This window comes from Scaptodrosophila lebanonensis, unplaced genomic scaffold, assembly GCF_003285725.1.
Source record: "Scaptodrosophila lebanonensis strain 11010-0011.00,11010-0021.00 unplaced genomic scaffold, SlebRS2 tig00000001-arrow-pilon, whole genome shotgun sequence".
Lineage (NCBI taxonomy): Eukaryota > Metazoa > Arthropoda > Insecta > Diptera > Drosophilidae > Scaptodrosophila > Scaptodrosophila lebanonensis.
This window is the reverse complement of record NW_022060529.1, coordinates 23,708,991-23,732,729: the sequence shown is the minus strand read 5'-3', so window position 1 is coordinate 23,732,729 and position 23,739 is coordinate 23,708,991. Positions and strand designations below refer to the sequence as shown.

At 45.2% G+C, this 23,739-nt stretch overlaps 1 protein-coding gene across 5 annotated transcripts in view; it reads right to left on the bottom strand.

The window, feature by feature from the left end:
- Positions 1 to 2,623: 2,623 nt before the first annotated feature.
- LOC115634529 overlaps positions 2,624 to 23,739 on the bottom strand; it is a 45,795-nt gene continuing 24,679 nt past the window's right edge. For 2 of the 5 annotated variants that reach the window (XM_030532335.1, XM_030532336.1), the window contains exons 3-18: positions 16,920 to 17,166; positions 16,614 to 16,859; positions 15,572 to 16,050; positions 14,735 to 15,516; positions 13,402 to 14,656; positions 13,059 to 13,331; positions 12,255 to 12,611; positions 12,124 to 12,189; positions 12,008 to 12,052; positions 11,594 to 11,805; positions 7,088 to 11,138; positions 5,664 to 6,187; positions 4,955 to 5,413; positions 4,136 to 4,865; positions 3,953 to 4,074; positions 2,624 to 3,768 (exon numbers count right to left, since the gene is read on the bottom strand). In XM_030532335.1, coding sequence (XP_030388195.1) covers positions 3,612 to 3,768; positions 3,953 to 4,074; positions 4,136 to 4,865; positions 4,955 to 5,413; positions 5,664 to 6,187; positions 7,088 to 11,138; positions 11,594 to 11,805; positions 12,008 to 12,052; positions 12,124 to 12,189; positions 12,255 to 12,611; positions 13,059 to 13,331; positions 13,402 to 14,656; positions 14,735 to 15,516; positions 15,572 to 16,050; positions 16,614 to 16,859; positions 16,920 to 17,079 — 9,918 coding nt within the window. In that variant the 5' untranslated portion in view covers positions 17,080 to 17,166 and the 3' untranslated portion in view covers positions 2,624 to 3,611. Of the gene's footprint in view, positions 3,769 to 3,952; positions 4,075 to 4,135; positions 4,866 to 4,954; positions 5,414 to 5,663; positions 6,188 to 7,087; positions 11,139 to 11,593; positions 11,806 to 12,007; positions 12,053 to 12,123; positions 12,190 to 12,254; positions 12,612 to 13,058; positions 13,332 to 13,401; positions 14,657 to 14,734; positions 15,517 to 15,571; positions 16,051 to 16,613; positions 16,860 to 16,919; positions 17,167 to 18,022; positions 18,049 to 23,739 lie in introns of those variants that run through there. The other 3 variants (XM_030532338.1, XM_030532337.1, XM_030532339.1) reach the window with 3 other exon arrangements.

Sequence of the window (23,739 nt, the reverse complement as noted above, 5' to 3'; positions counted from 1 at the left end):
CCGAATAGCTCACCTTATTGTCTTATCGCAAAATATCTCGAACCAGAAATAATCAAGTTAGAGAAGGGCAAACACCATTCTAAAGTTGGATCGGTATTGGCTAAGAATAGATCCAAGTAGAATTTTTGGTATTTAACAAAATAATTGTGTGAACTTTTAACCTCAATAGGTGCATATTCTATTGAAGGACTTTTCACTATTAATCATTCATTATGATATTCGAAATATAGTATATAAGAAGACTCTGATTTGTCGCAACCCCGCTTTCGAGGGGGAAAATTTATTCTTTTTAGGTTTGTAAGTAAGCTAAAATATTGGTGCCAGGGTAGGTTAGAGGTGTAAGATCGGTTTTCTTACTTACATTCGCAGGACACTACCTATTTTGCAGCTCCTTTACATTCGTGTGGCTGCTGGGAGAGTCCGAAAGTATATCACCGTGGCTGAAACGTTAGCACATTTATTGCTGGCCCCATCAAAGGTAGGCATCTGCGCCAGATATAGGGTGCCCGTCTCCACTCCAATTAGCATAGCAATGACAGATAGGAACAGGAAGTGAACAGAACTGGAAACACACCCATATGCCAGAGGTGATGGAATGACTTAGTGGCCGTGGCTTGATCATCAAAGGCGAGGAGTATTCACCACTCGGCCTAACCCCTGTCACATCACTAACTCCATTTTCCATTTAACCGGACAAAATAAAAGATATAGTAGATATTTTGATAGTATTATTTATATATTTTTCACATGTGCACAATTGTCGAAAATGTTGACCTCTCCTCTCTATTATCTCTGATTTCTGCCATTTCGCATTACTTTTTGCGCTGTTCACTTCAAAGGTGATTTCAATGCTTATGCACTCGTATGTCTGTACTTATATGGTAGTATATATGTATGTTTTTATTTATTACTGGTACTGCTTGCGTTAAAATTAAATGTTTATCACCAAAAACAACAAACATGCATACATATGTACTTGTAGTTATTGTTTTCATTCTTTATATCTATTCCACACGGTGGCGGCGCTCAAACGTAATCCCAACTGAATATTTTGGTTAAGCAATAGTGTTGGTAAACGCGAAAAGTAGCCAGACCCAGTGCCCAGTGCCACGGCCCTGTTTATGGCTAAAAGTTTTCGTCATCAACATTCAAACGCCCAGTACAGATACATACTTGTATGATAAATCCTTATTTGCTTTCCTTTAAAACGCCATGTTTGTTTGCTTTTATAATTATACAAACATACACACATTCTCGTATATGTATGCATGTATTTATGTATGTATGTATGTATGTATTTGAAATGACACAATTGTATGAATGCCAATAACGAGCCGAACCCGATGGGGTAACGGCTTTATATGTTTGTATTACGAATGTTCGGAATGTTCGGGTGTTTTGGGTGCTTTGGGTGCTTTGGGTGGTTTGTGGGAGTTGGTTGGGGTCAGTGGGGCTGTGCTGTCAATGTCGTCTATATATACAATATATATTATATTATTAAATACATATATGTTTAACTGAAGCTTTTTCGGAAATATTTACAGAAGCAACATTCAACCGATTGGCATTGCTTATACGAGTACACGCGCGTATGTAAATAACTTCATCTTGCTAGATACATTACATGTATGTATGTATGTATGTATTTGTGAAAGCTAAATTGGTTTTATTTAATGGCATAACATATAATATGTACTTTATACAAACTATGTATGTATGTATTTTGTATGTACTTGTAATTCATTTAAAATTTCTGCTTAACCAATCGTAGGTAGTTCGATTTTGCTTTGCTGTAGCTGTATGTACTTATTGAGGTTGTTTTGTCTGTCGGATGCATATTGTTGTTTGTTGCTTAACATTTCAAAAATTCAAAAACTATTTCGGATACAACATGTGTTCAATTTGCACATTGGTTTATTTCGTTTCTTGTCTTTCTTTCCTTCTTGTTTTGCGTTCAACATTTGTTTTGCTTTGTTTTCCTTCGATCGTTCGCTCTTTCAATTAATTATTGTGCTGCACTGCAAATGAGTTTATTTATTCAAAATGTTCAATATGTAGTATGTATGTATGTAGGCGTATGTGTAAATACATATTAGTTAATTAATGCTTGTATATATCGTTATGCATAGCTAGTATATATATATATATATATATATCTATATATATTTAACATTTCCTCTGCACATACATATGCACTATATATGCGTTCTTTGCGCATTTGCTTTCGAATATTTGTTATTTCCTATTTACAGCTTAGATTTTATTGCATTTCCCATTCATGATTTGTTCGTTAATTGCCAAACTGTTTGAAATTTCGGAAAATTAATTGTTCATGCATTACATATGTATATATATGTATGTATGGTGTAAATGTGTGTGGTAATATTTTATCGTAACTTTAAAAAGGTATACTGCCAAAGTTCGTTTAATTTAAATGTCTGTTATCTGTCGCCCAAAACTGACACAATTGCCTCGAATCTCATTTTCTTTCTACGAGCTCCGAGTGTTTTTTGTTGGGGGTTTTTTTTTATAAAAATGTATTACTTCTACGCTCTCTTCTGTCGCATTTACCCTTCTGGAGTAATAACGCTTGATGTCCGTGGGAAATAAAAAGAATCGAAACTACATTGTTTAAATTTACACACAGTAAATAATTTAATACACTTAATTCATTTATAGTTACAAAATCATTCGTTCATTCCTTACTCCTACAGCGTGTTGAGTATATTGTTATAATGTATGTATAGTTCATAAATACATTTATGGGTGGTGCATGCATATACAGAGTCGCATGTGTGTGTGTGTGTGTGTGTTTATAAGTACAACTTTAAAAATAAATGAGCGCTTAAAAGTGGCAGACAGCGAGGCAAGTGTACAATAATTGCCAGCGTTACAATAAATACAAATTGAAAAACCAAAGGTAGACAAAGCTCTGCAGATGTGTGCAGGAAATACTGTTCAAATCATGATAATTGGCGCAACCGATAACGCGAAACATACTTACATATACCATACATACAAATGTATGTAGGTTTGTTCCTTTTTTTTTTAATTTAATTTCTTGTTGCCGTTCACTGCCATTGTCTTATACTAATAGTTATGGGTTATATACTGTTGTTGTTGTTGTTTTTGTTGTTGTCGCTGTTGTTGCTGCTGCTCTCTTACGAACTAAACAAATATCTATGTAAAATAAAATTTGTTCGCCTTGGCCTGGCTTTTCTTATAGACATTCAAAGCCATACCAATGCGTTGGCTGGCTGGCTGGCTGGCTTAAACGCAGGACGTTCAATACTTTCATGCTTTCATGCTTATACATAGGCTTCGGAACTTAATATAATAATACAAGCTACAGCTACCTCATTTCACTATTTATATGTATATTGATATTTACAAATACAAATTGTGTTTTACAAATCTCTTCACCAAAATTGTGATACACTTGTCACTGGCGTTGTCGTTTCGCTGGTTGTTGTTGTTGCTGTCAATGCTGTTGTTGTTGTTGTTGCTGCTGCTGGGTTTACTGCCAACTCGCCCAATGCTGACACACTGCTCGATATTTGCGTGGGGGGTGTGGTAATAGCCCCCTGAATGGGCATATGCGGTGCAGGGTATCAAGAGTGCTTATCGGTGAGCTCAGTCCAGCGCGACTCGAAGAACTTTCGCATGCCATGCCCGGCCTTGCCGACCGGGGAATCATCCTCATTGAACATTTCGCAGTTGTCAAAAATCTGACGCACGTCGCTGCAAAAATCCTCACGCGACTTGTAGCTGCAAGAAGTTACATTTTTCCGGTTTAATAAAGTTACATTCAAATAAAAGGGCTGACTATTCTAAATGGGCAAGTACAGTGAACATTTTTAATTTTCCAGCTTTTTAGCGACTCAGTTGTGGTTAAATGTTATTTCATTTGAAAACTGTTACAATTTGTAACGAACTCATCCGCAATACACACCTCAAGTCCTGCAATTTCTTTTTGATGGTGGACAAATCCATTGGGGCTTTGATGATTTTACGATATGTGGGAAACTGTTTGGTATTCACTGGCAACAGAAATGGCCACGAGTCCTCGTGCAGCTGTTGGGAAGTCGCTAAGTTAGTGATTTGGAACAGTTTGGAGAGGGAATGGGCTACTCACTTCCATTTCGCCGAGCAGGGTCTTGCAGACAGACAGCTCCTTGATGAGCTTCTTGGTGGCGTGTTTCTCCTTCTTCTCCTGCTTCAGCTTCTCCTTAGCCTCCTGTATGGCATGTATATTAATGGGCGGCGGCGACATTTGTGTCGTATTGCTGGGCGGCGTTGGTGTGCAGGCGCGAGGAGATGGCATCGCCATCAGTTGTTGCGGTGGCGACTGGCAGGTGACGTTCAGGGAACTGGGTGACGTCTGCTGCATGTGCGGCAACAGTGGGGCTGCCACATTCGGTGTCGGCGGTTGCAGGGGAGGCGGTGGCGTCGCCGTTGGGGTGGGTGTGCGCGTCGGCGTCAAAGCACGTGGCGATATGGCTGCAGATGGTGGCAAGGGCGTGCTGTTTCCCACAGCCACGAACTGCAAAGGCTGCGGCTGTTGTGATTGTTGTTGTAGTTGTTGCTGCTGCTGCTGGTGTTGTTGTTGTTGTTGCGATTGGTGTAGCAGTGGCGTCGGCAACGAAGGCAGGCCAGCGCCGAAGTTGGCAGGCAAGGTCGTCGGCTGGTGCACGAGGCCGTGGGCTGGAGCATAAGCCGGATAACTTGTTAGCTGGCCATCTGGCTCGCTGGGCAACTGTTGTTGGGTGTTGCTGTTGGCATTGCTGGCCTGAAAGCGTGTGGCATCTATGGAGTTGCTATGCTGCTGCTCGTCGTACGTTGCCGAGGCAATCGAGTGCGCCGGACTAAGACACAGACACAGAGAGGGTGGGTTACAGAGCATTACAATGGACGTGGCAAGGCCGCCGAATCGGACGCTTCGACTGCTACTCACCTCAACGGCGCTGGCAGGGAGGTCATGGACTCCTCGTGCGAGGAGTTCAATGATTGCTGCGATGAGTGCAACAGGAATTGTTGTTGTTGTTGTGGCTGCTGTTGCTGCTGCTCGGCATTGCTGAGTTGGGGCAAGTTCTCGAGGCTGCCCAGATTGGAGGTTGCCGGTGTCGTAATTTGCTTGTCATTGCGTCGCTTGGCGGCCGTGGTCGAGTCACGATCTCGCCGAGACTTGCTGCTGCTGGTGCGTTTCTTTGGGGGCGGTGCTTTGGTTACGCATCCGTGGCAATACCACTTGCCGCGCGGCACCTTCAGCAACGGCGGGATGTAACAGTCGGCGTGATAAGCACGCGGGCACAAGTCGCAGTAAATCATCTTGCCCACTGGAGAGGGTCGGTGGCCGCCACAGACAATGCACTTGCGCTCGTTCGTCGCCTTGTTCACGCACTCATAGCAATACCTGAAATGAGTTGTGGATCGATTAGAAGTGGCCTCATAAATGGAGAGATGTCTTAGCCAGGACGCGCACAGTGCGGGGCATGAAAGAACAAAGAATAGAACACAAGGTAACATGAACAAATCAAACGGCGCGACAAATGTGTGTGTGCATTGGCGAAATTTGGTGTGATTGGGCATGTAAATTAGTATTAGAAAGGATTGGAGGGAGTCGCACTTTTTACACTGGGAATCAATCTCGAAGCAATACTCACCAATCGCCATCTGGTATGTTGTCCATTTTGGGCTTGAAACAGTACGTATGGTAGCCCTTGTCGCAACCATCGCAGAGCAGCAACTTATCCTCGTTCTCACCCGAAGTGCAGAATTGGCAATTCTGTAAGGAATTCGAATATTTGGAAGAGTTTGTAGTAGTGGCTGAACCTCTACACTTTCTTTTTTTGCTAGTGTTCGTCGTCTCAATGTCCGAGTCTGTCTCTGTGGCCGAGTCCAAGTTCGAGTCAGAGTCGTTCTTGTTTTTCTTGTTGCTGTTGCTGTTGTTGTTGCCATTTGTGGTGCGCTGCATTGCATCGCTTAGAGCCTTCAAATTGATTTTGATCGTCACTTTGGCGCCTTTCAGATCCTTTGTCAACGTTTCCCGTTTCTCTGGCGTTTTATCCTGACGCTGCTTCTTCTTGTTTTTCTTGTTCTTGGCGCTGCTGTTAGCCTGTTTTTTTGATTTTGGGGTTGCATGCTTTTGGGCGCCGCTCTTTCTTTTATTGTGCACAAGTGTTGCATACTTTTGTGCGTGATCATTTGTCAATGGTCATGCGTTCGTTAAGTTTATTGCGTTGCGTCCATTACGTCACGAATTGTTTCGCAGGGGCATTCGGCAACAAAGCATTTAATTTTGTTTCGTTTTTTTTTTTTACGTGTAACATATGGCGGTGTGTGTGTAAATGTAAGTTGTGTGTGTGTGTGTGTGTGTGTGAGTATAAAAGCGTTAAATTTTCGTTTGGATTTTAACAAGGAGACAGCACGAGAACACCACAAACAACAATCAAGTCAAACATTCCAGCGAGTGTTAACAAAAAGGAAAAGATAAATGAAATGAAAAAAAAACAGGAATTAATTTTGAAAACCAAAGCGCGACATTGTACAACAAAACTACCATGCAATTAATAATTTAAAATGTTCAATGAATATTTAAAGCTAGGCATTCTCACATACGAGTATGTGTGTATTTGTATGTAGGTCTTAAAAAAGATGATTTATGCTGCAAATCGTAACTCGTTTTCGAAAAGGAAATAAACCGTTTAACTCGACACCTCCTTTTAGAAGATTTTTATGTCTTACCATGAAATGGTGTTATGAATTAAATGTGATAGTTAACTAACGGAAGTACCCTTTCCTAATTTTCCAATTGATAACCGAAATATGTACAATCATCTATTGAGATACGAGTACGCGTACCGGAAACGATATTTGCTCGACTCAGCTTTTTTTTTTAGGGAGAGAGCATTGAAAAGTAAGAGACCGAACTAGTATACACTAATAACAGAAGCACAACTCTGGCAAATATTAGTGCTCCGGGTGCATTGATGCTTTAACATGTTATGGGTGCATGCGGATGAGTGAGTGTGCGACTGAGTGTAAGAATGTTTTGCTTGGCAAGCGAGTGTGGAAGTTGTGGACTTACCGCTTTCATGATGCTCTTGTCCCAGGCTACGCACGATTCAAGAACGTAGAGCGCCATCGCGAGTTGTGCGGTTGTGTGCGATCGCGACACGGCGTCGCGCCACTGCACCAGACCCTTGGGTATGTTCTCCACCTTCTCGTCCTTGTCGCTGTCGCAGTTGCTGGACGGCGAAGCACCGCCGGACGCCTGCTCGTTGCTGACCGCCAGCCCAGACCCGGCCAGGGCGCTGCCTTCACAAATCGCGCCGCCACCCGTGGCTGCAGCGGCGGCACTGGTGCTGGGCGTAGCAGACGCTGCAGCAGCGGCCAAGGCCATGGTTCGCTCATTGAAGGACGAAGGATTGATGTTGTTCGTCTGCTGCTGTTGCTGCTGCAAGAGTTGTTGTTGTTGTTGCATCTGAAGTAAGTAGGCGGCGGCCGAGGCTGAGTTCTGCGTCTGTGTAGATGTCTGCTGGTTCTGGGCTATGACCGCGAGGTGTGCATCTCCGGTTTGCGAGCCTAGAGGGGGCTTCAAGTAGCGTCGCTCGATGTTCGCCTCAAGATCGATAATGCGTTCACGTATCATGGGTATGATGCTCACAAAGTCCTCTTCGGTGACGTCGGCGTCATCCGGCTCTAGGTTCAGCTCGCTCTCGATTCGCGTGGGCAGCTGCCAGTTCTTGAGCTGCATGGAGGCACTCGCTATTTTATCTTCCAGTGATTCAAGTTGCTCCAGTAACGCCAGCTCCACGCGCTTGGCCACCTTTGGGTTCCAGTCGCCGACGGCATCGGGCGGCATGTAGTCGAGCAATCCCAGCTGGTCGACCTCGTGGAGTTTCAACTGATAATTGACGCCCAACGGCTCCTCGAGGGCAAGGAAGCGTGTGAGGTTCTCCTGCAGCTCGCGCTCACGCAGTCCGGAAGGATTCAGTGTGCGTAGCAGCTGGCGAACCTTCTGCTCATCGTCCAATTGCCACCAACCGTAACGATGACGTCTGGGTACGTAAACTCCATGTACGCGGTCCGGGAATCCCGTCAACTTCACCTGCTCCAGCATCTTGTGCTCGTCGGGCGTCATGGAGAGCGGCAGGGGTATGTCAATAGGTATGTAGGTCTGCACACTATTTAGCGAGAGATTGACAATGTTCTGCACGTAGGGATGGGACGCTGACTCGTCCAGACGCAGTTCTAGTTTCGGCTTCTGTTCGCCTCCCGTGTCCGGCACGGCATCAGTGCGCAAACGAAAAAACTCATCCCCACTCTCAGACTTTGTCGGGCGGACCAACTTGGTCGCCGGCTCCAACTTGGGCTGCTGCTCCTCATCACCGCTGAGTGCGCGATCACGCATCGTAGCCTGACGATGAGGAGACGCCAGACCGTTTTTTGAAGTGGTCGTTGTCGTCGTTGCTGCCGCTAGTTTCTTGGCCTCGTACTCATCAAGTTTCAGCTCCATTTGTTTCTCGTCCAGGCCGGATAGTGAGAATATGCACTCCTGCGTGATCTTCAGTGGATCCACCTTGCACTCCTCCATGGGTATCGTGTAATATTGCATGTTATTGGCCAGATCCCAGGGATGGCCTTGCAGTTGAAGCTGCGAACCACATGTAATGTTTGCATAGTTGTACTGCACCTCGGTGGCCACGACACCGCCCTCCTCGGCAGACAGCTCACTAATCAGTGGCACCTCGCGCTTGACTATGGAGAACCATTTGGGCGTATCGTCGCCGGGCGTGGTTGACACAATTATGCAGTCGTCTTCCCGTTTCACATCCTCAGGCCGAATCACGCCCATGGCCAAATTGTTGTTTTCCAACTTATCACAGTGGTTCAGGCTGTTGTTGTTGTTGCTGCCATTGCTGTTGTTCATGTTCATGGTTGGTATAAGACCGGGTATTGTGGGTATCTTGATTTCTGCTTCAAAGTCCGTCTTCGTAGAGACAACGGTGGGCGGCGGACCCATCAGTTCCATTTCGGATTTAACTTTGATCTCGGGCCTTGCTGGTATAACTTCGGATTTAACTGGGGGAACCTCGTCATCGTCATCGCCCAAATCGACAATCTCTGGCTCTACCTTGTTGATTTCAGTCACATCATCGTCATCATCCTCCTGGATGCCAGCCGATGTGGGCGCCAACTCGGCTTCTTCCTGATTGTCTGGAATAGGCAACGATTGTCCCATTTCCTGAGCAGCTGATACTGATTTTTCAACCTCTCCGTCAACTTCCATGGGCTCTGTTGTTGTGTCCGGTTGCTGCTTCTGCTCTTCCTCACAATCAGCCGGAATCTTTGCCAGCTCATCTGCCACGGCTCCTGGATCTGATGCGTCGTTGTCCGCAACAATCGAGCGCTCCTGCTTCTGTTCGTCCATGGCCTCCAGTGCCTCGTGATAGCCGCAAATATCATTTTGCGCCGACTCCAGCGCCTCAATAAAAATGCCACCAGCCTTCGGCAGTTTCCAGTAGCGCCTCCAGAATCGATCCTGTCCGAAGCAAGCGGCTCGTAACTGATTGGTGCTCTTCTCCAGCGCCTCCTTACAATTGAGCGAGGCACGCACTATTTTATCGAGCTTCTTTTGCAGCTCGTCTGCGCTCAAACGATTGTCCTCGTCCTCTTCCACATTTGTGATTTCCGAGTCCAGATCGGAGAGATCGTCGTCAATGATGCTCACATCGGCATGCCCATCCTCGTTTATCGAGTTACGCGCACCACTCTTCTTAGCCTGCAGCAGCGCATTCATATCGCCAGTTGGCGTAGTGCCGCCCCCTCCCACTCCCGATGCGCCATTGTGATGGTAAGTAGGCGTGGCGGCCAAATCATCAATTTTGCCCGGAACCTGCTTGATGGGTGTTCCATCGCCCACGCTGCTCTTAGAGGGGCTTACCTCAGAGATTTGTATAGGCGTGGCAGGAGTTTGGGGCTGTGCAACTGAGTCGGGTTCCTTGCGAGGTGTCGTCGGAGTCGTTGTCAAAGCATCACTATCAACTTCCATGGGTTGTGACTGCTGTTCAAGTGCTGCCACACCCTCTTCTGGGATTGTTACTATCGGATCGCCATCCTCCTTTGCGATCCCGTTGTTTTGCTCTGTTGTGTTTTGCTCAGTTTCGTTTTGCTCCCCGCCGACGGTGGCTACAGATACTGCGGGTGGTCCTGCTGCAGCTGCAGCCGCCGCTGCCGCCACCTTCGCATTCTCTTCAGCTTGTTCGGCCTTTTTGGCCTCCAACTCCTTGGCGATACGCTCGGCATCAAGTTTCTGTTGCGTTATTAGTGCCTGCATAGCTGCCTCGCGTTCCGCCTGGGCCTTTTCGTAGGCTTCGATGCGCGCCTTCCGCATGTGCAGGGCTTTATACTTGCGTACCTTCATGTCCGTCATGTACTTCTCCTTGCGCATCTGGGCGCATGTCTCCAGGCTGCCATCGATTTGTCGCAACACGGCCTTGTTCATAAGCAGGTCATTACAAAGATGCGCAAGCATTTGCGCCTTACGCGTTGGATTCAATGCCACAAACGGCCGGTCTTTCAGAGAATGCGACATCTTCCATGTGTCGTTCTCGTGCAGCAACTTATAGTACTCCTGATTCTTGGCCGAATGCGTGGCAGTGTCTGCATCGAGCTGATGATGATCAGGAACGCGTCGCTCTCGTTCCCGATCTACGGTGATGCCGTGCATCTGGCGAATTTCACCTGTGGCCGTGGCATACAGATAAATGCGCAAAATTTCGGAAACATTTGAGTTCGTGATGTCGGCATTGCGTAAGGACTGGCCAAGCAATGTGGTATGCCGCCCAGGATTGGGCACACCCGGATCCTCAATGGCACAAACAAGCAGATGCGTCATCACCGACAGCAACTCCTCCTCAGCATCGGCATTGCTATCACTAATGAGAGCATCGTGTAGATTTTGCAGTGATGGCAGCGACTCCATGTCAAAGCCCAGAGTCTCGCCAAAGTTGTGCAGGAACTCAAAAACCATCAACAGATCGGCCATCGCCTGCCCTGGCAGACGATTGCCAGCAATCCGATCCACCTCTGGAATGTCCACCTCTTGCTGCAACTCAGAGTCCTCGTTGGGTTTTCTGCAAAAATATACACATATTTAAGTTATTATAAATGTGTTCTCCAATTCACATCGAACTCCTTTCCTATGAAACGAAATGTTCTTTTATTTGCCAATCAAATGTTGTAATAATTAGGTAGGAAACAGTACTTCAAATAAAATTAATAAACAAGACACCTTGATATTGTTGCATTGCGCTTGGTCTGATATTTGCTGCTTTAGAAGGCTTCTGTTTCTATTCGAAATAGCTTATAATGAAGTAGTCCTGTTTCGTCCAAATATATACAATTTTATCAAGCCGTTTCTATGGGAAAGGTACAATAGTCCCAAATTTATCGCGAAAAAGCCAAAGGGTTACACAAGGTTACACACTTAAGGCTAATTATGATTTGTAATCCCTTGAATTCTTCATTTGAAAAGCCTTTCTTTAGGCATTCTCAAACCACAACTTGGAACATGTTCAAAGATAATAACCTGATGAGTTGCAGGATTTCAGCATCGCGCTTTCGCTCGGCCATACGCTTCTCTCGCAATATCAGACGATCGAGTACCAACTGGTGCTTCTTCTTCTCACGTTCCTCGAATTTGCGCCGCAACTCTAGCATCCGGATGAGATTCATATGCTGGCGACGGCGCTCGCGTTCCATTTCGGCGGCCAGCAGAAGCTCCTTTTGCTTCTGAAGTTCCTATAAATGTGTTTGATGGAGAGAGAAGTAAGAGTATTAATGGGTATGATCTTGCCCAGGGACTAACGGCGGATAGTTAATTCAATGGGCGTACAACCAACAGAAGCATGTTAGTGGCGAAATTAGGCAAAATGTATATTCGTTGGTTACACATCAAAACTACGACGAACTGAGAAGATGCGCATGGGAATTGCATTTATACCTGTTCTTTAGCTAAAATGGCTTCTTGGCGTCGCTTCTCTTTCTCCTACGACAGACAAAATAAAGATCAATGTAGTTGATAAAATGGCAGAGCCTCGAGAAAACTGCACTACGCACCTGTTGTTTCTTTATCAACTCCTCCTGTTTAAGACGCTCTAACTCCTCCTGACGCTTCTTGCGCTCCTGCAATGTACAGAAGGGAACACATTATGAACTATTGGGCAACATTAGGTTAAACATGTAATTACCTCAATAGCCTGTTGATTCTTCAGCTCCTTCTCCTTGCGCTGCTGCTCTAGCTTAGCATTCTTCTCCTGTCGCGCCTTCTCCTTATTGCGAGCCAGCTCTTCCTTCTGTTGCTTCTTGGCATCGCGCATCGCCTGCTGTTGCTTGGCGATTTCAATGCGCTGCTCCACATTGAGTGTCTGGCGCGTGAACACCTTGAGGTCCTCCAGCCGCTTGGCCACATCCTCGTCAGTCATGCGTATGTACTCGCCGTCGTTGGCATAGGGCGGTGGAGCGGGCTGCAGAAATGACCCAACAATAGCTCGTGCCGAGAAACTGAAATTTTCACGTGTAAGATTCGATGGGTGCTGCTCCATATACTGTAAAGAGAAAGCGTGTGCAAGCCATGAATTAGATTAAGGTTTCTAAATAATAATAGGTGTGAATACAAATATGTCTGTGCGTCATGCGTTTGCAGTATAAGTGGCGTTTAGAGATGGGCGGGCAGTGATTCGATTCTCCTACGCTACCCTAAGACTTATAATGCCGGTTTTGTCTGTTAGTGGACACAGTAACATATCATTCAAATAACAGTTAACAATGTCTATTTATGTAATGTTAGAATAGTTACTATTCATCGAACTGTAATATTTTTCTAAAAACCGCCTCTTTTTGCTCTTGTCAGATGAGGAGGCACTCAGAACGCATTAAGAAACTAAATCGAATTGTATTTGGAGGTCCTGAAGGAATACTGATCGTTTCTGCATCCCGAGCCCATCTCTAGTTGTGTGTTGGTAGTTAATTATAAAGTCGCCCTACAAACTCACAGCAAAAACCTGGCCAATTGTCTTAAACGGTACGGTGCTGTTCGGCGCGTAATATGTGACCTCGCCCCTTATTTGGCCCTGCTTGGTGAGGCCGCGAATGACCGTATCTCGCTTCCAGCCCAGGTCGAGTGGCACTCGCAGTTCCGACACGTTGAGTATATTGGCATCCTCGCTCTCTGATTCGGACATTCCACTCTCAGCAGCCATGCTTTCCGAGTCGGTAGAGGTTTCCATATGTGCGTTGGCCTCACTCAGTGCAAGGCGTATCTTTTCCTGCAAACACAGCGAAAGAAATTATTCAGTTAGCCATTTAGATACAAATCATGTTGCTAGGAATTCTTACAATATCCGCGCCTTGTTGTAGCAGTTGTTGAGTAGCCAGCATTGGCTTCAGCCCCACAGCACGGGATTGGGCCAGGAGTGATGCTACGGTGTTCTTTTTGGGCTTGGACACGCCCCTGCCCAAATTTCGTGGTCGTCCCTCCTTGTAAGCCGACGAAGACGATGACGAGGAGCATGTGGTGGAAGCCGCCGCACCAGCGCCAGTCAATGCAGGAGCTGGAGAAGCTCCGCCTGGTCCACTACCACCACTAGCCGTTAAGGAACCACCAGGCATGCCACCAGTGCCACCCAAAGCTGCCGTTATGGAGCTTAGGCTCTGTAAACTATTGGAAGTGCCACTGCTCGATGCCTGATAATCACTAGTCAGATTGGCAAGTGCTGAAGTGGAGGCGGTTGTGTTTGAAGTGCTGCTCTTATCGGCTGGTTTCATGGACAAGTTGAGTGGCGCATCGAAATCATCAATAGTTATAGGGTTGGACGCTGAACCAATGGCGCCGCTACCTGATAGATTGGATTTTAGGCTGAGATTAACCCCAGAGCCGGTGGCATTGTCCGTGGTCAGATCATGGATTTCTTTTCCCTTATTGGACAGATTATAGGCGCCGTTCGAGGTGATGGTTGGTGGCAATTTGATGACCTCTACACGATCACTGGATGAGTCGCGACCGCTTGCTGTTTGTCCAAGCATACTGGCCATACTACTACTAGACGCCGAGCTGGCGGTGCTTGTGACTGTGGTTGATTTCGACACACTTAATTGTTCCAGGGGATTCATACCACCACCGCCACTACTGGGTAATCCACTCAGACTTCCCAGAGCGCTCGCACCAATGCCGGACATGCCCAGTGCTGCTGCAGCTGCGCTGACGCCCGTGCCACCCATCATTCCGTGCTGCTGTTGGGCCGCAGCGGCCATTGCCGCATACTCCATTTCGAGTCTAGCCCGCTTCGCGGGACTGAGACCTGGAAATGCAAGGAGAGAAGAAAGCGCATTTGTTGTTGTGCTGTCTAACTCTTTTTGTTGTTGTTGGAGTAATTGGTGTTGATGTTGTTGTTGTTCTTGTTGGTGTTTCTGTTGGTTGTTATGTTGTTCTGTTTCGGAAATGGTCTTTTTGCGACCACGTGATGTAGTACCGGGAATTTTGGGTCCCACAATGGAGGATGTGTATTTGATAATCTCTGTGTCGGGCGGCAGTCGCACGCCCAGCAATGACGGATGCTCACTGCTGCTGCTACCTCCGTTACCGCTGTTGCCGCTGTAAGCAGAAGGAGCACTTGTCAGTATATCGGCAGGACACACATATATTGTCCATGCGCAAGTACAGCCCGCTTACCTCATCATTCCTGCTCCGGCTCCAGACATATAATCCTTTGCCGTCTTGCCGCCAGATACGCTGCCCGAAGTGCTGGACTGTTGTGATGATTGCGGCACGCCCGATGACGTAACCGTTGATGTGGGTCCCGCTCCCGTGCTCGCGACGAATGCATTCATGGCCGCCTGCATACTTTGCTGTGGCGTCATACCCAACGCTCCGAACTGGGAAAGCGAGTTTAAGGCATTCAGCGATGGATTATTTTTATCCCGATCCTTGCCAGATGAACCCCCCAAGCCCAAACCGCTGGATGAAACGCCCCCAACGCCAGACAAGCCGCTGTTACCCAACGCCCCATGGGGTGACATAAGAGGTGTGGTGCTTCCACCCATTCCGGCCATGGGATGCATGCCACTCATTGATGTGTTGCTGGATGAGCTGACACTAGTCGCCGACTTGCCCGTGGACATGATGCCACCACCTACATTTATGCCCGCGCCCATAGAAGCATTCCCCATGCCCATGCCCAGATTAGACAGCCCATGACCATGCATGGAGCCGGCGTTCGACGATGAAGAGGATTTCTTGCTGGAGGAACTGTTAGAGTTGCTACCCAATGCACCCATACCGCCAAGACCTCCGGAGCCGGCACCACCGCCTGCATTGGAACCGGAAGCGGCAGCTGCAACTGCCTGCATGGCAAGCAACTCCTTATGCAAGGTGACTGGATCGTAGGCTGAACCGGGTGTCGTTGACATGCCGCTGGTCATCGTGGATGGCTTGCCATAAGCGCTTGCCGTGGACTACAAGTAGAAGATTATCTCAATTATGCCCAATCTGGCCTATTCAGTTACTTACCTTATAGCCACTGTGACCTGCACTGCTCGTTGATATCGAACCAATGCCTGCGTTCGACGATGACGATGACATTGCTGTTCCCGGTCCTCCAAAGCCGTGCATGCTGGCCAAGGCTGCCGCGGGATTATTAGCAGCAGCTGCTGCGGCCGCTGCAGCGGCAGCATTCAGACTATTCGCGAGATTTTGTTGCTGTTGGTGTTGTTGTTGCTGTTGGGCGGCGCGTTTTTCCTTTCGGGATTTGTTCGATTTGCTGCTGGATGAGTTTGAACTGCTACTGCCACCACCAGAGCCGCCACCCGCTCCGCCCATGCCACCTCCGCTTCCAGAGGCAGCATTACCACCTGTTGCACCCGTGCCCATACCCATCGCAGCTGGACCAAAGGCGGCCGCCAAGTCTGGATGAGGAAAGGGTGATAGGCCAGAGGCCTGCAGACGGCTAAAGTAGTCCTGAGCGGCCAATTGGGCCATTGACCACCAACCTACAAAAGAAAGCGATTAATTGCCGCACACAAACATACATAAATGTAAAGAAAATAAATATGTGGGGACAATATGGTAGTGTGCTCGACCATTATTCGCAGAGGTGGCCTACAATAAAGCCGCTCAGCGTAAAGCCAATAGCCTGCATCATTTGATATAGGAGAGTTTTCTTCAAACACCTTGCCAGAAATACAAGGAATTTGCTGTTGAACTCCAACAAAAAATACAAGTATTAATCTCAAATAGTAACTTAAGACCAACATCCAGGAATGCTTGATGTTCAAATTTGTACAGTAATTGCGGGAGCTATAAAAAGCTTAAGCGTATCCAAAATTCTAACTTGTCTTTAGTTATTGTTCTTGCCCAATCAAAATTATACAATTTTACGTTTTTATATATACATATGAATGTATATACATACATATGTATGTACATGTATGTATGTACATATATGTATGTACGATGCGATAAAACTTAAAATCACTACAAACCAGAAATTGTGTTATGGGTGACAACATCTTGACAATATACTACATTAATTTTTTGCCGACATTTTACTCACTTGCTGGATGCAGACCTGCTAGACTAGCGGCCTGTGATGCTGCAACGGCCATGGTGTTTTGATGATGATGTCCTGCAGCAGCAGCCGCTGCAGCTGCCATGGAGTAACGATCATTGGCTGCCGCTGCAGCACCCGCATTTGGCAATAGACCCAAGCCGGCTGCGGCAGCTGCATTGAACTGGGAGCTAAACAGGGGATTGGAGGCAGCTGCAGCCGCAGCTCCGGTGGGATCTCGGCCCCAGTACGCTGTAAATGGGATTTGTTAAAAAGGACACATCCACGACTTTTTGAAATAGTGTTACATACCAAAGAGCGAAGCAGCATCTAAAATACCTGTGGGATCATGTGGGCCGGCTCCAGCGCCCCCTCCGGCATTGGAGCCGCCCTTACCACTGCCGCCTACAGTGCCATGATTATTCGAGTTTTTGCCATCATTGCCGCTGCCATCGCCGGCATTTTTGTTCATGTTAATACCAAGTTTGTAGGGTAGCGGGTTTGTTCTTCTTGGACTTGTTGTGCGTTACATGCGCATCTGTTATTATATTACTTGGTTCTGGAAAAAAAGATATGTAGATAATAAATAAAACAAAACAATAATAGATCAATTATTTATTGAATGAAAGCAAAACTTAAATGAATTTTTGTGTGTTGGCAATGCCGATAGCGAGTAGTGAATGTTGGCTCAAAAGAGAGACAACAGAAACACACAAAGCAAAACAAAACTACAAAAAAAAACTACACGCCAAACAGCATCCACAAAAAGAATACGGAAACAACAGCAGCAGCGAATGTTTATGTGTGTGCGTGAGAAAAAGAGCGAACGCTTCTCACTACTACACCTGCATGAGAGAGCAGCAACGGCGAATACTCCACGGCAAACAAAAAATACGCGGCGAAATTAAATTTACGCACAAATTGCATACGCAAAGAGCGACTGGGTAAGAAATGTGTGTGTGTGAAATCCTACACTTTTTTCATAATGAAAGTTATTACATTCGTAATTAGTGCACTTTTAAAAAAGTGATAAATAAATTTTCATTTACGAAAGACATGAAACGAAAAAAAGGCAGAAACACACATCGATACACTAAATTCTAAGCGCCATGCCGAGGAGTACACTTAGAGCGAAACAGAAAATGCCATTCGTTAATCACACGATAAAAAACATCTGCTTTACGCAAATTTTTGCTGTAGATTCATTCATAAAAGTCATTGCAACACTTTTCACTAAAATGCAATATATGTATGTATGTACATACATACATACATACATATATGAATATCATATTCTCTCTATCTGTAAAGCAATAAGCAGCGCGGCCAGCGTCGCTGCTGCTGCTGACTAAACGCCGACTGCAAAGCCGTCTGAGCAAGCGACAGTCGGCTTTACGAAAAACGTTATTGCTTACTCAAAAAATGCATTGTAGCGCACATTTCTTAGCTAAAACAATTTGGTCGCACATTTTGCATTACTGTTTAAATTTTGCACAACTTTTTTTGTATATATTTCTACAATTTCTGAAATATTGAGACGCGCCGCTGCAGCGCCGCAAAAACTAAACCAAATGTGTGTGTGATTACGCGGCGACTGAAGAGGCAACGGCAACGGGCAAAACACAAGCCAGACGGCAACAGCGAGCAACGGTTACAAGTGGAATCGAAACAAGAGAGCCGCGGCGAACCCAAGCGTGAGAGCCGCGCGCCAAGTTGACAAAGCGCACGAACGGACAGGACAGATGGATAGATGGACAGACGGACATACGGCATGACAAACGGCCAGATGGACAAACTGAAAATGCGACTGGACGACGGCTCGTTTGCACAGTGGTTGACAATTACGTTTTCGCAAAATTCTCTACACTATTCTTTTTGTTAATCAAATTAAATTCATCATTTTATTGATAATTCATTGCTTGTGTGTGATAATATACTTATACTATTGTAATGCTCTGCTCCCAGTGTCGGCACGACAGATATACGCTTAACGCTTATCAAATAATTATTTGCATTTCATATATGAATATTTTCATATATGAATGTACATACATACATATGTACATACATACATACAAATGTACATACATACATATGTACATACATACATACATACATTGTATTTGTAAACTAAAATCTTAATTACCAATCAATGTAGTCTAAGTTTTAATTTAAAGCAAATCGAAACCCAGACAGCGCAATCAATAAATACAATAGAATGTATATTTGTCAGCTTAGGGGGTGAGCATTATTTGGCGAGGTAGTTTAAATACATTCTGAAGTTGTTATCAAATGCCATCTTGCCCACAGTGCTCTCTGGCAGCAGCAAAAACTACATCAACGACGATTTATAGCAACAAATAAAACAAAAAATCAAGAAAAAAGTCGGCATTTTGTGTTCTTGTTTGTTGTTGTTATAGTTGTTTTTGTTGCCGTCGTTCTTTGCTGTTCTTATGCTTCGTTTAAAGTTTTATGACAGCAACCACATCACAGTGGGACCAATTCGCACCGAACCGGACCATGGGTTGAAAAGAGGCGAGGGCAGGTCAAAGCCAAAGCCAACAACAGCAGCGGGTGTGCTTCTTGTGGTTGTGTATACACATGTATGTGTGCAAAAGCGCGCACCAACAGCAGCACAGCAGCAGCTACACGTACATATATATGTACATACATATGTATATGAATTCAAGCGTTGACTTCGACATCAGCGTCAACATTGACGCTAGTATCGACGCCGGCGTCGACGTAACCGCGCAGTGAAGGAAAAGGTGCGTTTAACGGTGCGCTGTTGGCGTGGGGGAGGAACCAAAATTGCCATCGCACAGTGGAAGAGACTGATTTAATTCAGGTTTGTATTTTTGAATTATATAGATATGTATGCCCCTTCTTTATTTTTAATCAATGTTCTACTTGTCATTTCCTTTAGCAGTACATAGTGTTTTTATTAACCAATGTGTACTATATTTGATTAATTAATGTTTCAAATTAAAGCAATAGGAATGTATGTATCAATTTAGATTTCAGCACATGTGCGTGTGTTGTGCTTGTATATGTGTGGGTTAAAAGTTTATTCTTTACTCGTTTCGCATTTCAGCAAATTGAAAGAACTTTGGGAAGTCAGTACACTCGTTTGTGGTAGAGCTCTTCCACCGAATTCGCTAAATGGTTTCATTGTGCGGAAATGATTTTTCAATCAGAGCTACATATGTATGTACATACTTGTACATCGTTCGTTTCTCCCACTGTGCTTGCTCGTCGTTTGTCGTGTGCTTGTTTGTGTACTTTTTGCGCTAGGTGGAAAGGGGAACGGGAACGGGTAACCGAACAATCTACATGGCTGTGTATGCATATACATACATACAAATGTAAGTTTGTTTGTATTGTGTAGCGAATGACTGACTCGCCAGTCGCTTCAATATTTGTGACTGACAGCGTACAAATGTGAAATTCTTTTTATTTTTTTATCTCCTGCCCCGTCGCTGGCGTCACTTTTCTAGCGGTGCTGTTGTTTTTGCTGTTTGCTCTTGATTATCTATAGTTCAATTCGCAGTCAGTCAGTGTATCTTTAAGATACGTTTTGCAATACACACTCACAATAATTATCTTTATACGAGTATGTGAGTGTTTTCGCATACGCAAGTCTGGAAGCATATTCTTACGACTAAACGTGTATGTAGGCATATAACCCAATCAATTTTTGTGTCAGCCACAGGACTTTCTGCATTCAAGATTCGAGCCCAATAACAACAAGTCAAGAGGTCCACTTCTAGCTATGCATTTTATTTAAGGATTGCTGGCATATTCGTTCGCCTGGTCAGTGAGTTCTGTTTAGTTTCCGGGCTTGTTCTTTTTCTTTTTACCTTGATTCTTTCTTGCTCGGTTTCAGTGCTTCATTGGCCCATTCCGCCTTTCTGCAGGCCATGGTCATCAGTAGGCTCACAACCGCGTCTCTTCTTTAACGCGTTCCGATTCCAATTGCGTGTGTATGTACTTTGGTTTGGTCTCTTTCATAAAGTGATTTTTTTCACTTGCTCTTTGGGTATTTTTGCTGATCATCTGTAACACACACACTCACATATATATATGTATATATACATATATACATACATATACATATAAATACTTTGGCTGGCATTCTTCGGGATTTAGATTTAGGTATGTACATACATACGTATGTGTTATACAATGTGCATACATACATTCATACATCTGCCCGACATTGCTGTTGTTGTTGCCAACCATGCATGCGTCGTTGTCGAGTTGTTTTTTTTTTTTTGTCTTATTGCTGCCGTTGTTTTTGTTTCTTTTGATTGTTGGCGGCAGTCGCGTTTGCCACGCCACTTTTTCAGTTCACTTTGCTTGCCCCTCATTATTCAAGTTGACTCGAAGTCTTCGCCGCTTGCCTGTGGAGGCGCGGTTCGTACTTCTTCGTCTGCCGCTCTGCGAGGTTATTGACTCAACCAGCCAGCCAGCCAGCCAACCAACCAGCCAGCCAAGCAGTCAGTTAGTCAGTCAGTCAACCAAAGGCGACCAACGTTGGGGCCCGCCCGACAACGTCGTCTGTCTCTTCAATTGCGCGATCTTCATTTGCTCGATCGTTTGGACTTGCCTTGTCTTCTGCCCCACTTCTGTAACGCCTTTCCAGCAGCGGGCTGTCATCATCAGCTTTGTGCGCAACAAGTACAAACATAATTGGACATACACACACATGTACATACATACATACATACATATGTACATATTTATATGCATATGCATGTATTTCCATCAATTTATTTGTAGCTCATTCGCTTTGATTTTTCTTTGCTCAGTCCGTTTCATTGTAAGTTTCAGATTCTGCATGCAGAACGAATACATTTAAAATCCAGCTCATATAATCCCGGAAAAATTTATGTATGTGTTCATGATATCGGGTGTCGACGCATTCCGAGCCAAATATTTGTATTAAATATTTGACAAAACCTTGAAAAGTTATTTCAAGACAATAAATAGAGAGACCCTGCAGTGTGTAGTTTGATAAATTTAAAAAATTAGTTCATTTTGAAACAAAATAACTCTATCGACCGATCAAGGATGTTAATACTGAGTACTCCTCTGATATATGAACCTTTAAGCTATCTCTAATTTAACTGTTAAGAACATTGTGGTCATTCTATATCCTGTGCTCATAGAGATCGCATTTAAGGTTGAATAATCAATAATCTGCTACATCTGGTTAGTGCTTTTGTCTTGTCTCTAATATTTCAATTCTTGTTGTTGAAGACATAATTGCGGTGATTTTTTAGTCCAACCGGCAAATATCGGGATGATAATACAAGGTATGTTTAATTAAACGAAATTTGCTAAATGAAATCACTAACTTAAATCGAACTTCGAACCTTTAAAAACACATGGGAGCTACATATTTGATAAGAATATCAAAATGGGTCTTATTGGCAATAAATAAAAGAAATTGTGACAAGTTATGAATTATTAAAGCTTTCATTTTTTTCAATATAAGTATATACATATAAAATTTATGTACATATAGGAAAAAGTACACTTTTAACCAAAAGCTCATTGCGGGGGAAATAATAAAATAATAAACGAAAAGGCCCTTTGGTATCAACACGCGGAAGAGGGACTAATGCCCGGTCCTACAAGGTGGTAGCTACCATTTTCAGAAGAGTGTGTAGTGTGTTCATACATGACATTATGAACGTTGGCTTTACACACATACACACACATTCCCAGTTTAAGCCAACTAACTGCCAACAACAACAACCAACGCACAACGATGTCGACTAAGTATATTTTGGGTGCACTTTTTGCAGCCACAAAAAGCAGCCATCACCCAACCCCCTACTCTCACTCACTCTCGCACACATACATACCAAACATACATACACACATATAAACACTGCCACACAGCTCCTGGCAGAACTGAACTTCATGGTTTGTCCTAGTCAAGTGTACCCTGCATTTGTCGACTTGCTCCAACTGCAGCAGCATCAGCAGCCCAGGCATGGGCAGACATCGGGCCCTAGACCGAGCCCCGACCGATCCCCAACCGATTCCCAACCACACCACAATCAGGCACATCAGAGGCCTGGGCCAGATGCTGCCGTTGTTGTGCTACTTGCGTCTACAACTCGTGCTTGTTGCTGTTGCTTTTGTTGTCGTTGGTTGTTTTGTTGTTGTTATTACCCGAAGGCAGAGGCGTCGTTTTGAGTGAGCTTACGTGGGAGGGAGAAGGAAAGGGCGCATTCTGTTGCAAATGGCAAATACGTCAATGCTGCACTCCTGGTGCCCCCGTCTGACGTCCTGTATTGCATGTGCACCGGCACCGGCAGCAGCAGCAGAAAAACCAACAACTATAGCCGGGCGCGCGCTCTCTTGCTCTCGCTCTAATTTATGGAGCCATTGGGCGCGCTCTCGTTCTACTTTGAGCCTTTTCCCATGAATTACTGCACCAACACCAACAGCAACAACACCAATGAGCACGGCTACATACATAAATACAAAACGCAAAAACAACAACTAGTAGTGCCGAAGCTGCTGCTATGGCTGCATAAATTCATTTGTTTGTTGTTGTTATTGCTAGTGAACTGCCGACACAGCTGCTGTTGTTGTTGTCATTGCTGTCACTGTCACTGCGTTCCCTCCCATCATTCCGCTTCCCACCATTTCACCTCAGCAAGCCTTCCCCTCAACCCCACCACTTCTTTGGCATCGTCGCCGACGTTTACAATTTTAGTTGTGTTGCTCCCTTCATTCTCGTTGTTACATCCCATCCTCAGCATCGGCCCACGCACAATGTCATCCTTGCGCGCTCTGCGCCGTTTTCCATTCGTTTTTGCAACACGTCCCAGGCCCAACACCAACACCAACCCACCACCCATCCATCCAACTGGCGCTGAGTGAGTAGGACTGGGATCCATTTGCAGTCAAGTCGGTCCACTCCCACCCCCCTTTCGCCATCCCACGCCCTTCTTTTTGGTTCAGAGTTTACATTTTATGTGTGTCCTTTTTTACACAATTTCCTTGAGCGCGCGCACAACAGCCGAATGAGTAGCGAACAACCGACCGACCAACAAGCTACACCAACCCCAACCCCAGCTGCGGCAACTGACAGACACGCACCCACCCACAC